This window comes from Uloborus diversus, unplaced genomic scaffold (assembly GCF_026930045.1).
Source record: "Uloborus diversus isolate 005 unplaced genomic scaffold, Udiv.v.3.1 scaffold_1342, whole genome shotgun sequence".
NCBI classification, from domain to species: Eukaryota; Metazoa; Arthropoda; class Arachnida; order Araneae; family Uloboridae; genus Uloborus; species Uloborus diversus.
This window is the reverse complement of record NW_026558035.1, coordinates 7,032-20,263: the sequence shown is the minus strand read 5'-3', so window position 1 is coordinate 20,263 and position 13,232 is coordinate 7,032. Positions and strand designations below refer to the sequence as shown.

The window sequence follows — 13,232 nt, the reverse complement described above, 5'->3', positions numbered from 1 at the left end:
TGACGCCGATAATTCTGTCCATTTATTCATAATTTTTGATGATCTACTGTCTTCTAACCTCAATAAAAAACGTTATTATAATGTTATCTTCTTTAATCCATTGGTATTCTGCATAATTAATATGTTACACATTGAACAATACATAAATTACAGTAGAAACATGGCTGCTTATGATCGAACCGAAAGTCATTTTGCGGTAAAATCGCCAAGCAAACCTCCGCTGGCGACAACACAGTATACGATAAGCTAAAGGTTACCAGAGGGGAATTAAAAATTGGACAAATGTAGTTTATCGTCAGCTGTACCAGTTTTGGCGACTTTATCACCTGCGCTAGCAATTTTTTTTTTTTTTTCCGCTTTTATTATTTCAGAATTCTTTTTCTCTTCTTTCTTTTGGAAACATAATTTAACGATCTCCAAATAGAAATACGAATTTCTTTCTTCAATAATTTTTTTAGACATTTTAATTCTTATGACATTAGAAAAAATATTCATTATTAAAACTGATGTCACTTTTTACAATTGTATTATTTTTAATTTGAAGCTTTTTTTTAACCTTGCATCAATTTCTTCAAAATCATTCCAAAACTCTATTAAATGTAAGGAGCAGCATGTATAGCCATTCAAGTATTTCATTTTAATATCCTCTTTATTATTAAATTGCAAAATTTAAAAAGTAGTAAATAAAATTTTCATTGGAAAAGTTAAAAATCAGATTAACAATTGTCAAAAATGGTGAAACTTACGTTATGATGATGTCCAAAATCCGTTACCTACAGGAAAACAATGTCCGAAATCTGTTACCTACAGATTGCCGATTTAATTTGCTAATCAACAATTTTTATAAATACCTGTTGTCTTTTCATGTTCATATATTGTGTTCTAGGTATGCATACTATAGAATAAAATCAAAATTGATGTCAAATTCGAAAATTTTTGAAATTGCTCAAAGTTAACTTTTTTGTTCCCACCTTTTGAGAACTGCCCTTGGAAGAAATAGTTTCGTTCTGCAATTGGGGTTTTTATTCTGAAAATTTATTACTTTCAGATTAAACCAATTATATGTATTTACTTCATTTCTTGGATGAGAGGGCTGTGGCCATGCTCCTGTCCCCTCATGTGATTTGTAATACCATGGAAAATATTTGAGGAAATGGCTTCGTCCTGTTATCGAGTTTTTTTTACCTGAAGTTACTACTTTCAAATTAACACATATATTTTACTTCGTTTCCAGGAACCGGAATGTCACTTTTTACCATTTCTCGGGCTGTTGGAGGGACGCTCACACAAAAAGTAACGGTCTAAAATATTTAAAACAGATTTTATTTCCTGTCAAAACTCAGCAACAGTAGATCCCCCTCCCCCTTTTTTTTTTCTTTTCTTCTTCAGTAGATCCAGTATTATATATATATATTGCCCTTTTGAGATATTGCTTTTTGAAATTGAGACAAAATTGACGAAATCAATTTTTGGCTGGTTTTTCAGCTAAGATAATTCAGCAATTATTTGAGCTATCGAAATGCCACTTGCATACCTTTTGGACAAAGCAACAGGCTACAAACGAGGAAAAATTAACTTCAGAAAACTATTCTCTCAGCAGATAACAAGCCGGTGATGTACGGTTGGAATTTGTAAAAATGCGATTTGTAACCTACTTTGGCAGTGAGGCATCCAAATATGAGTATTGCAAACATCTCAGATCGCGAGCAATGAAAGCACAAACTTGGTGATTTTGTCATTTTAATCGCGACGCAGAAAAAAAAAAAAAAGCTTTTACAAAACTGGATATTGGCAGAACCGTACGGCTTATGGAGCAGAGCTTTATGCAAGAAATCACATGCTCTCCTAGAAATTTTTCTTGCCTTGGACCTCTTGCCGATTCCTAGTGCACTGCAAATAATCAAACTCTTTTTGAACACTTTTTGCGCATGGACACTTGTCCCCTGTTTGAGAACACATTTTTTGAAATAGGTATTTCAACCATCCTGAGAACACTTTTCAAAATACTTTTTAAGTATGGACACTTGTCCCCCTTTTTAGAACGTTTTTGAATAATTTTGAGAACACTTCCGATAACGCTTTTTGGAACATGTATTTTGTTCAGCATACATTTTAAAGCACTTTTTTAACACGTCGTGGCGCACGTATTGGTACAGTTTTTAGGATATATTTTTAAATAATTACGGAGCACTAAAATATCCCCCCGGCATACCTGCTACACAAGTTATACAAAAAGATTTTAGAAAAAGAAAAAAAAAAGTTACATTCGCCTATGTTGAAACTGCAGGCTTAATGATGGGTTTAGGCTTTGTCTATATCTGATTATTAATCAGATTAAATCGTTCAAATGTAGATTCATTCATCATTCAGATCATAGGTTCATTCAAAATGAATGAATCTATGAAAGTTTTAAATTTAAAACGCAATAGGTACCTCAAAAACAATTGAATAGCTTACAGCAAAATTACAAACAAACAATATGTATTAAAAAGATGGAGCAGAGGAAAATTGTACACAATCATTCTTACTATGAAAACTACATTTAAATTAAAAATATTAATTTCCTCAAATGGGGTCGTTTCCAAAATGTTAAAAGTATTTTTTCCCAAAAGAGTATGCTTAAAAACATGGGATCTGACCATTTTTTAAAGGATTTGACTAAGTTTATATTTTTAAAAAGATATTTTAATCGGCGCCCTTTCATTGTTTACGCTTCTGCCGATGATATCACAAATGATGAAATGCCATTCACTGTTGCCATTCACAGAGCAAAATATTTAATTCGCATCTCTACTCACGTGTGCTGGCAACGATATGGTTGAGAGCAAACGTAGAGCGCAATATTTAATTCGCTTCTTGATTAGCATAACGTGGAAACGCGGTAGACAGATGCGCCAAAGTACATCATTTGTGACGCCATAAAGACCATGCCTTACTTTGAAAATTGGATATTTAAAATAATTAATTAAAAATTAAACGTTGGATAATGAAAGTTTTTTTTCTTGCTCCATGTTATTATTTTTTTTTTTTTTTTTGCTTATTCTATCAATTTCAGTAACTAAAAGTAGTACATACTTTTGACTGAAGGAAACAACCCTATTATGTTTTTAAAACCAATAAATTATTTAAAAAGTTTTTTTAAAAAATATTTCAAAAGCAAATTATTTATAAATTTAAAAAAAAAATAGTTTTTCAAGCACAAACAGTTTTTTGGTTCACTATCAAAAAGTCTTATTTCGTGTTCAAGCTGGTTACTGGTAACAACACTGAAAAGGTATGGCCAATTGCAATGGCCAACGATGGAATAATTTCTCGAAAATGAAGATTTGATTGTCTTACATTCTATAATTCCCATTTTCTTATCATCTAGTGTCTTATTGGATGTTTTTTTTTTCAATTTGTGATGCATCAAACGTTATTTTATAAAAAAAATTATCGTTATAACTAGCTTTTAGTCTTGTAATGTTTTGTGTAACATTTACTATATATCAGGGTTGGGTTTTGGACTGTCCAAAACCGGTTTAGGACAGGACAGGTGGTTTTTACTGTCCAAAAGTGTCTAAAACTGTCCAAAACTGTCCGAAACTGTCTTAAACTGTCCAAAACTATGCTAAAGCTAAAGGGGTGTAACCTAATCAATTTGTATTTACTACAGTATTTGTAATGCATAAATATAAATATTAATGAGGTTTAATTAATAAGTATTTGGTAATACTTTTCTCCAAAATGTTCATTTAAAAAATATTTTACTTAAAATAAAATGCCAATAACTCTCACATAAAAACTTCCTTTTGTAACAGTTGGTAGAGCCATGAAAGGAAATTCACATTGCTAACAAGACAACTAATTTCAGTTACATTTATAACTCAAAAGAATGTTATTAAATGTACAATATTTTTTTAAATGCTTCATTTTTTTTAATGGTTTTTGCAAATAAATTTTGTGTGATGTTTTAATGAAAATTATTTTTTAATTCATAGATTAAAGAACAAGAAATTAATGATTAAACACAACTTATATTTTAAAAGTTGTGTTCTTTTTTTTGTTCATATTTTTAATATAACACATTCTGTATTTACAAAAAATTGTCATTTATTGCATTTAAGTCAATTATTGCACTATACTTTGAACACTTTCTTTCAGCACATGCATAAATGTCCAAAAATTTGGTTTATGGAAACAAAAAAGAGAAACTCAGGCATACAAATTGAAACATTTAATGAGGAATTTAATTTCTATGTAACTAGATTAAAATCTGCTGTATATATAAGCTATATACATATTTATGCTTAAATGTTCATATTAAATAAATATATTAAGTAGTCAAAAAAAAAATTTGACACATTTTGTTCTGTTTTTGATATTTTCTCACAAAATATAGTTTTTTAAAAAAATAGTTTTGGACACTTTTGGAAACAAGGGTTTTGAACTGGATGGTAAAAACCTGACCAACCCCGCTTTCATTTGCACACATGCACAAGCATAAGTAAATTTGGTTACCATTATCAAAAAATAATAATACTAATAATAACAATAAATAAATAATTAAATAAACTCATGCATACAAATTTAAATTAAGAATTCAACTTCTATAACTAGATTAAAATCGGCGGCATAAATCACTAGTATGTTCACATTGAATAAATGTTCAATATAAAACTTTACTTTGATGCATTTTATTCTGTTTTTTGTTTTTTCTCAAAAATACAATTTCTCTAAAAATATAGTTTTGGACACAAGGGTTTTGGACAGGACGGTAAAAACCAGGGTTTTTACCGTGGTTTTTACCATAGTGTCCAAAACCTTGCCAACCCTGCTATATATTAACCTGTATTCAATATTTATAATATAGTGTCATAATATAACTGATTATGAGCCTTCTCAATGTCGTATTGTACCTCACTTCGAATCGCTCTGTGCTCCCACGCGGGGCACCTCAGTTTCCTAATTGCTGTCTCCTCCCCCCTAGCCATATTTCGGTAGTGAGAGACCCAAACTAGAGAAAAAAAGTATGACTATAAGCACTTAGTAGTGCATTAATTCCCGAATAGAACTTTTTAAATAGCATAAGGCTCCTTTCGAACCATGAAGTTAGATTTTCAGCACGCGAAAATTAGTTCATTATAGATCAATAGTGATTCTGGATAACGTATTTATATGATGACTTTGAGTACTCTTCTAAAAGCACTTATTTTCGCGAGGCTTTCATTTTCGCAATTCTCCAGAGCTCGACGTAATCACGAAAATTTAAACCTCGTCAAATAATTTTTTTATAGAATTATTCTGTTTATATAAAATTCAAAAAATTTGCAACTCACAAATTCGTAGATTTTTTTAATTTCGCTAAAATGTAGGTTCGTAAGAATAAGTGCTTTCACAGTATTTCATCCTAGTTAATGCAACTGTTTATTTGTATAAACGATTGTTGATGCTTTTCTTAAAAGGGGGTTCATTGTAATCACTTTCACTGGACACAGAATTATGACATGTTTTATTTTATCTGCATATTACACTTTTGATAAATTTTTTCTGAAAGGAAGTTTTTGTTTTGTATTAAAATATAGTTGATAATATGGCAATTACGCAAAGTTAAAATGCAAACCTATTGCTACATAGTGTAATATTTTCGCTAAAAAAAGTTTCAAATTTTGAATTACTTGGGGGCTTCCCCCTGCTAGGATATGTATTTCCAAATTTGTATGTAAGCAAGGAAAAAGTTACGTAGCGAAGCTCAAAAAATTGTCTACTCCAAGTTTAGACCCGAAGGAAATAAATGCTCTCGCTCACTCAACCCTTAATTGCTGTCATCCCCTCCCCCTAAACACATGTTTCTTATTACCCTGAAGACGATCTCCATGCCCCACCCCAACAGGGGATAAAGAAGCTGTCCCCTCTTTCTCTATTGTCACCGGCGGGAGGCGTGGTTAACACGGAAATTCGTCAATTTTTGCAAAATTTTCCAGTTTTCCCCTCCCAATTACTCTTATCCTAATTTAAGTATGATTAAAAGAAAGGTATCCCTGAAAAGCACAAACTTTCAAGAATAACGAGTAGTTTTTCAATATGAGCAAATGTTAGATCTTGAGTATTTATGAAGCGTTTAAACAGAAAGCACCTCTTATTTTGTCAACTCATAAATTTAACAGCCATTTAATATTAAATTTTAACGGAAAATGAAAAATTAAAAAAGGCGCGTCATTTGTACTGCTGTGAAGAATGTTATGCAGAAAAAAATGTCTCAAAATATTTAAATGCGAATTAGCAATCGGGAGGAAACTTGTCCGTAGACTTAACATTGACTTCGAAACTTCGGAGGCTCTCTCCAGCGGCACCTTAAGAATGAATTTATTTTGGGGGGCATAACCTTTTAGGAGCATTAAGGCAAGCCCATCATATCAGATTTATCCGAGAGAGTGGAGGCAAAGGATATGTAATCCGAAAAACAAAAACCACACCCACCTGCATGTTTTTAAATTTAGTTTTCAGTTTTAAAATGTTTCCAAATTTTTCGGGAATGGCAATCCAAATTTTTCGGAAATTTCGGATCACAAAAACCCCTGAGACAGCAAGACCCGAAAATTCAATTGCTTTGCCGAATAAACATATCTAAAAAACTTACTTCTTTTACAGTAGAATCTTTATTAATTTTAACCGTGTGTTTTTCCTTGGTGGCTTTAATAGCAATTTTAATTTTCGCTGCTGAACTCTTTGTAGGCGCCGGTACTTCATCTCTAGGTTCCGTCTTGACGACACATTCACTCAGACTGAGATTGTCAGATCTTTTTGGACTTTTAGCAACAGGCTCACATATCACTTCATCATCATCGGATAATGGTTCTTCTTTAACTTTAGTCAAAATTGCTCGCTTACCATTATTCATTACTTCTTCCGCCATACTTTTACAAAAACCCAAACAACACACAAACAACTGAACTGAAGAAGAAAGCAAAAGGATGATGAGTTGAGTAGTTTTAACAAGGAGGACAGAAGAAAGGGGAGACGCTCAACGCAACAAAACCTGAAGCTAAAATCGTAACCGGTTTTAACTGGCGCGGGGAAAAAGTCTACGAAGTCTACCCAAAACATTCGGCTTTGAAGGGCTTTATCTATTTTATTACCTAGAATGCTGTGTTTAATAGTGAATATTTTCTGTTGATCTAACTAAAATGCCCGCTTGTGTTGCGTACGGGTGTACAAACAGACCGGGAAACAAGATTCGAGGGATATCGTTCGTGCCATTTTAAAAGAATATTTAAATGTAAGATTTAGGTATTGGAGAAAAAATATTAAAAAAAAAGCAATACGCTTAGACAATTATATTCAAAATTATTGCACTTGAAAGGGCATTAGTGGGCAACACAAAGGGTTAGACATTTTGCAGGCAAGAAGTCATTTATGCCAGAGCAGTGGAAAAAATTGCAAAAACAGAATTCGAGAAAAGAATGAAATTTTTTTAGCTATCAATTTTATTATTTATTATATTTATTCATAATTTGCAAAATTTGCGTTTAGTAACAAAAGTAATCCTTTTAAACCTACACCACAACAAGTTGCAATATAATGCAGTAAAAATTTTCTATGGGCCTAATTCTTTTAAACATAAAATTTCAGAGTAGTAATTTTTTTTAAAAAATTAGGTTTGGCACATTTCTGTCAAAGGTAGGGGGGAAATCTTAAAGTGCCCTGGCAAAACTATTTTTTGCCCATATTTGCCAAAGTGGCAAAACTAGATTTGCTTCAATTATGGGGATTGGATATAACGTGTTTAATATCATAGTAATTTTAACTGCATTCTAATAATTTTCATGTTTTTGTGCCTATTAAATTGCATCAGTGGAACAGTAATCCATTGTTTTAGTGAAATGCTTTTCTTTTTTATTTTATGAATGCAGAAAGAAAGTGGAGAATAAAAAGCAATAAAAATCAACTCACTGACTTTGGTATAAAATATTAATCTGTCCAAACTGTTAAATAAGAAATTCTCATCTTTTAATTTTTAGCAGGGAAGTAATGCAAATTTTGCAATGTCAACAGAGTAATAAAAATTATATTGTAAGAGGTCAACTATGATTATATAGTGTGAAATAAATGCGATAAAAATGTATAATTCATGAAAAATGAAATTTTATTATTGATAATTACTCCTAAAAATAGTCAAAGCTCATTCAAATTCAGTTGGATCCGGTACATCCGGTCTAGGAAGATTGGGCGCCGCAGATTGGGAGCCGTAAATTGGGCGCCGCAGATTGGGCGCCGCCATAGACTAATAATAAGAGCTTTCTCAGACTTGCTGATGAAAAAAATTGGTTCATGGATACATCACGTGACTAGTGGAAAGGCTTGGCAAAAACTTTGGCAGCATGGTTGCTAGATGGCAACATTATCTATAGTTTGGCACTCGACATGTATTTTAAGACGTAATGTGTTTTCATTATAATTTTTTTTTCCAGGTGCAGAGATTGAACTGTTTCTCTTTAGTTATGTATTATTTTGACATTCGTAATTAGTTTTTGATCACAGTTTTCAGTAACTTTTATTTCATTTGGAAATCTTACGTCAGCGTTGGCGTGAACGGAATGGCGTAAACGTTTTGCGTTAACGCAAAAAATGTACTAATCGGTATCTTAAATTGAAATTGTATGTAAGAATCTTACCGTTTGCCTTACATTACAGTTATGAAAAAGATATTTAAAGTATGCTGCAAAAAAAAGTCAGCTTTAGTTGTTACTAACTAAAGTTGATGAACAGATACGTATAAAATTTTTAGCTTTTTTTTTTTTTTTTTTCTTTTTGACAAGTATGAATAATGTGCTGCACAAGTTGGTTTTAGCCATATAAAAAAAACCTCACCTTGAGTACAATCTATTGAACCTAACAACTGTTAATAAAACCTATTTATTTCATATTGTTACTTTTATAGGCTCTAATTTTTGAGAGTAGTGAGATCATACGAGTTAATCTTTTTCATTTCCAATTTCTTGTTCTCCTAATCTCTGTTTACGAAACGCATTTTCACAAACAGTAATTGGTTTAAATAATACTGCTTTTATTTTGCAATTTAAATTCAAAATTCCCTAAGTATTATTCAGTTGTGAGAAAATAATTGAAAAATCTTTGACCCTTGTCAGATTCATTCTCAACGGATGATTGTCAAATTGTCTGCTTTCCTTTAAACATTATGCGTTTCATTCAAAATAAATACAATATGTATGTAGAAAATAAGACGCATTTCTTAAACGGCAACATTTTTATATTGAATTTGCTTTCTTTTCCAATTGTAGAGCTAAAAGTTGAAAAAAACATATCCATTACACGAGAGAACATGATTTTATCAACAAAAACAAATATTGCATCACGATTTTCACCCCTCTGCTATCTCTCTCAAACCACAGCCTTCTATATATCAGGCCTACGCGCTGTATTGCGCAATCGATGTCACGTGACCTCAAGGAGGCTTTGAGCGGGAAAACCCCTTTAGTTCAAACAGTGTTGTGGTCTTCAAGTAGCTGCTCGTTGCGGATGCAATATTGTGTTTCATCTTACAACTTTAGTATCAAATAGCAAAGTAATATTTATTCCAAATGTGTGAATACGTTATCAACTGTCTTTATGGAGACTTGAAATGATGTTTTCTTTTTTGCTCTTTGTATTTGACTGTGCGTTTCGTCAAGTTTACATTATAAGCCGTTGGGATACTTTGGTGGTGAAAATTTAACGTATCAAATGTTTAACATCTCCAAATATGTTTGAAGCTACTATTGTTGGATTAAAAAATGTTAAGAAGGTAAGTGTGGTTACCAATGGTTATTTTTAAGCAGAATTGATAATAAAAATAAATACAGTAAAATCCCTCCTAACGGATACCCCTCCTATGTGGACAGTATTTAATTCCTCGATTCTAAGGTAAAATTAAAAGGTATTAAACCTTTGTCATGCGGACACCCCTCTATTGCGAACAAAGAATTTTGTCTTGTTAGTGTCCGTATTAGAGGAGTTTTACTGTACTTGTTAAATAATATTTTATGGATTTTTTACTTGTAAGGGACGAATTTTTATGTATGTTTTTTCATGCTACATATTTTTATCACTTTCGATTTTAATGACAAAGCTTTTTTGCCCTCAATTTGTGTAATGATTATTTTTTGTAACTATTGTTTCAAGGAACTTTTTAACATGAATTGGCTGAAGAGTGCTGTTTAATATATACATTAGATCGCGGTTCATTAAAAAGAGCAACTGTTTCAACTTTTAAAGCAGTTTCTATTTCTGTAAGGTACTGTACTCTATTATTGAAAGGTACACATTTTAATTTATGTTTTTTTTCATGTAATACACATTTATTACTTTCGATTTTAATGACGAAGCTTTTTGCCCTCACTTTGGTAAATGATTATTTTTTGTAACTAAAATTTCAAGGAGCTTTTTAATATGAATTCTCTGAAGAGTGCAGTTTAATAGATACATGAAATCGTGACTTTTGAAAAACACCAACTTTTTCTTTTAAACGCAACTTCTATTTGTATAAATGTATTTTAAAATGTTGTGGAATTTTTTTTTTTTTTTTTTTTGAGGAATTCATAGCAAATGAAAATGAATTAAAGCTTTTAACAACTATTAGCGAGCCATGCATTAGAAATGTGGTACATGACCATTACAAGCTTTGCTCTCACACCATTTTCTTGATTTTGAGAAATATTATGCAAACGATTTATAACATACTGTTAAATAACTTCTCCAAAAAAAAAAAAAAAAAAAATCTCACAGATAACTCATGATAAATCTAATTATATTTTTTACTCTGAAATATATGCATCAGTATTGTCCTTTATACCAATTGTTTAGTTTGTTTCAATTGTTCAGATGTTTTGTAATTATTATTGGGTATTGGAGTGATTTTTCTCTCAAAAATGTATACTGTTTCTTTTGTTTGTAACAGTTAGAAATATGGCTAAATATTGGTTTATTTTATTCCATCTTTTTTTTCTTTTTTTTTTTCATTTGTCTGTATTTTTGTCAAAAGAAATCTATACTACTGTAAATCATTCGTGTGAAAAATGCAAAATATTTATTAGTTTATGAATAAGAAATATGCACTTCCCGTTTATCTTCCCCGTCAGTCTTAATCATTTTACAATTTACATTAAGCAAAATTTATTTCGTACTTTCTTTTGCATTATGATTTGAAGTTGAAGTGTATTTTCTTTTTACCCATTAAAATTTTCATTTTTATTCATTATCCATATATTTATTACGAATATAATATGTAATGTGTCATGCATGAATTTTAATTTAGTTTACTATTTAAGAACTATTTGTGTCGATATTAAAACTCGAACGATATAAATTTTTAATTTAGAGATGTATCGGAGTATTTCATGTAAAAATTAACTGTTTTTTTTAATGGATTATAAAAAAATCTAAATTTTTATTCACGGTAGAGCTATTATGAAATGTAAACAAACCGCCTTCACTGGCGGCCATGTTGAATGAGCGCGCAGGCCTTGTGTTAAGATGGCTGTGCTCAAACCCAGGGAACTCAAATCTCATTGGTTGATATCAATTAGTCGCTTCAAGTACATACGATCTCGACTTCCCACTCAAGCGGGTTTTCACATTCACGATGCGATGGAACGGTCGAAAATCGGCGCGGTGCGATGGATTTCAGCTCGGCTGGATATCCAGCGAGCCGCGCCACGCCAGGCGTTCGGCATTCACGACCGGATTTTGGAGTGGTGCCGCGCCATTCGGATGGATTAGAGTCCCTATATGAAAACGTAGTTTTCAGAGTTGCGACAACAGCTACGCTCGGATAGCGCAACCGGTTACAGGGGGGAAGATAGGGTTGCCGCCAAGCTGCAAGATTGGCTCCTTGTTCGCTTTCGAGTTTCATTTAAAAAAATAGTCGCGAACGGGAGCGGAAAGAGTAGCTGAAACGGGTTCTGAAGGATGTAAGCACGCGGATTCGAAAATGCATGCTGTTCAATAAGTGAAACGCTCGATTTTGATTCAAACATTAAAAAAAGACAAAATGGCCCTGTGTTAGCAGAATTAAAAGCAGATTTTTTTTCTTAAACCTTATTCTCTTCAATACGATCAATTTTAAATTAATCAAAAGATTCCGAGACAACGAAAATTATATTATAATTTTAATTGATTCAAAATGAATGAAAGAATGAAGACTGATTAAGAAAATGAAAATAAACAAATAACAAATAACGAACATAAAAAAAACTGCTTGTTTTTGCTACATTAAATTAAGCTTTATAAAGATTTTTGAACAAAGAAATATTTCTTATATTGATATCAAAAGCATTATTTATTTTTTTTCTATAAAAGGAAAAATATACAATTTTCTGATTTAAATGGAACAAAGTTTAGCATTAGCTTAAAAATTCCGGAAGGAAATATATGCCTGGGATGCCCACATACGGGGGGGGGGGGTGCTGTTAGGGGTGTGGCACCCATGTATATGCAAAGGAAAGTTTGAAAGAGTAATACTAGAAATATGTAGAAGCTTAAAACAAGGTATCCTATCCAATCCGGGATCGATACATTTTAGGCCTCCCTGCAACAAAATCTGTATAGCCCCTCCCCAGAGGCCATCAGTGTATATTTGTAACGTTAAATAAGTCTTAGTGCTAGGTTTTTTTCAATTTTTTTCTTTAATTTTAGAGGCCGTTGGACTCCTTAAGACGTGGGGCACCCCACACTGCGGGGATCCTATCTCGCCTCCCCCCCACTCTAAAAAAGAGATTAAGAACCTCTGAATATTTTAATGGTTTAGTGGGCACACCTAATTAATAGATTAATTTGTATAAAGTTGAAAACTGAAATTATATTAATCAGAGGTCATTTTTATTTGAAACTAGATGCAGATAGAAATATTCAGAAATAAATTGGGAAGTTAAGGAGGGGGGGGGGGTGTATTTTGACACATTATATATTTCAACATTCTTATATGCATAAGAAACAGATGTCTCCATTAGTTTATATTTATTTCTTGAAAGTACACTATCTATTATTTAAAATTTTCAACATTTTTATACCAAAACAATACTAGAATGAAAAGTAGTTAGATAGTAGACATTTTTTTAATGAAACAAAATTAAAACAACTCAGAGCACCAAAAAAGGACTTGTACTTATTTTGAATTTTTATGACAAAGCAAAAACTAAAAATTGAAAACAATTTAGCATGAGGAAAACTCATTTATTTCATGCTAAGTTTTCAGA

General features: G+C 31.7%; 1 protein-coding gene across 1 annotated transcript in view; it reads right to left on the bottom strand.

The window, feature by feature from the left end:
- Positions 1-6,904, bottom strand: part of LOC129232732 (ubiquilin-1-like) — a 32,937-nt gene extending 26,033 nt beyond the window's left edge. Inside the window, exon 1 of the mRNA XM_054866843.1 lies at positions 6,620-6,904. Within this exon, the coding sequence (XP_054722818.1) occupies positions 6,620-6,895 (276 nt within the window). The 5' untranslated portion in view covers positions 6,896-6,904. The remainder of the gene's footprint in view (positions 1-6,619) is intronic.
- Between the last annotated feature and the right edge of the window lie 6,328 nt (positions 6,905-13,232).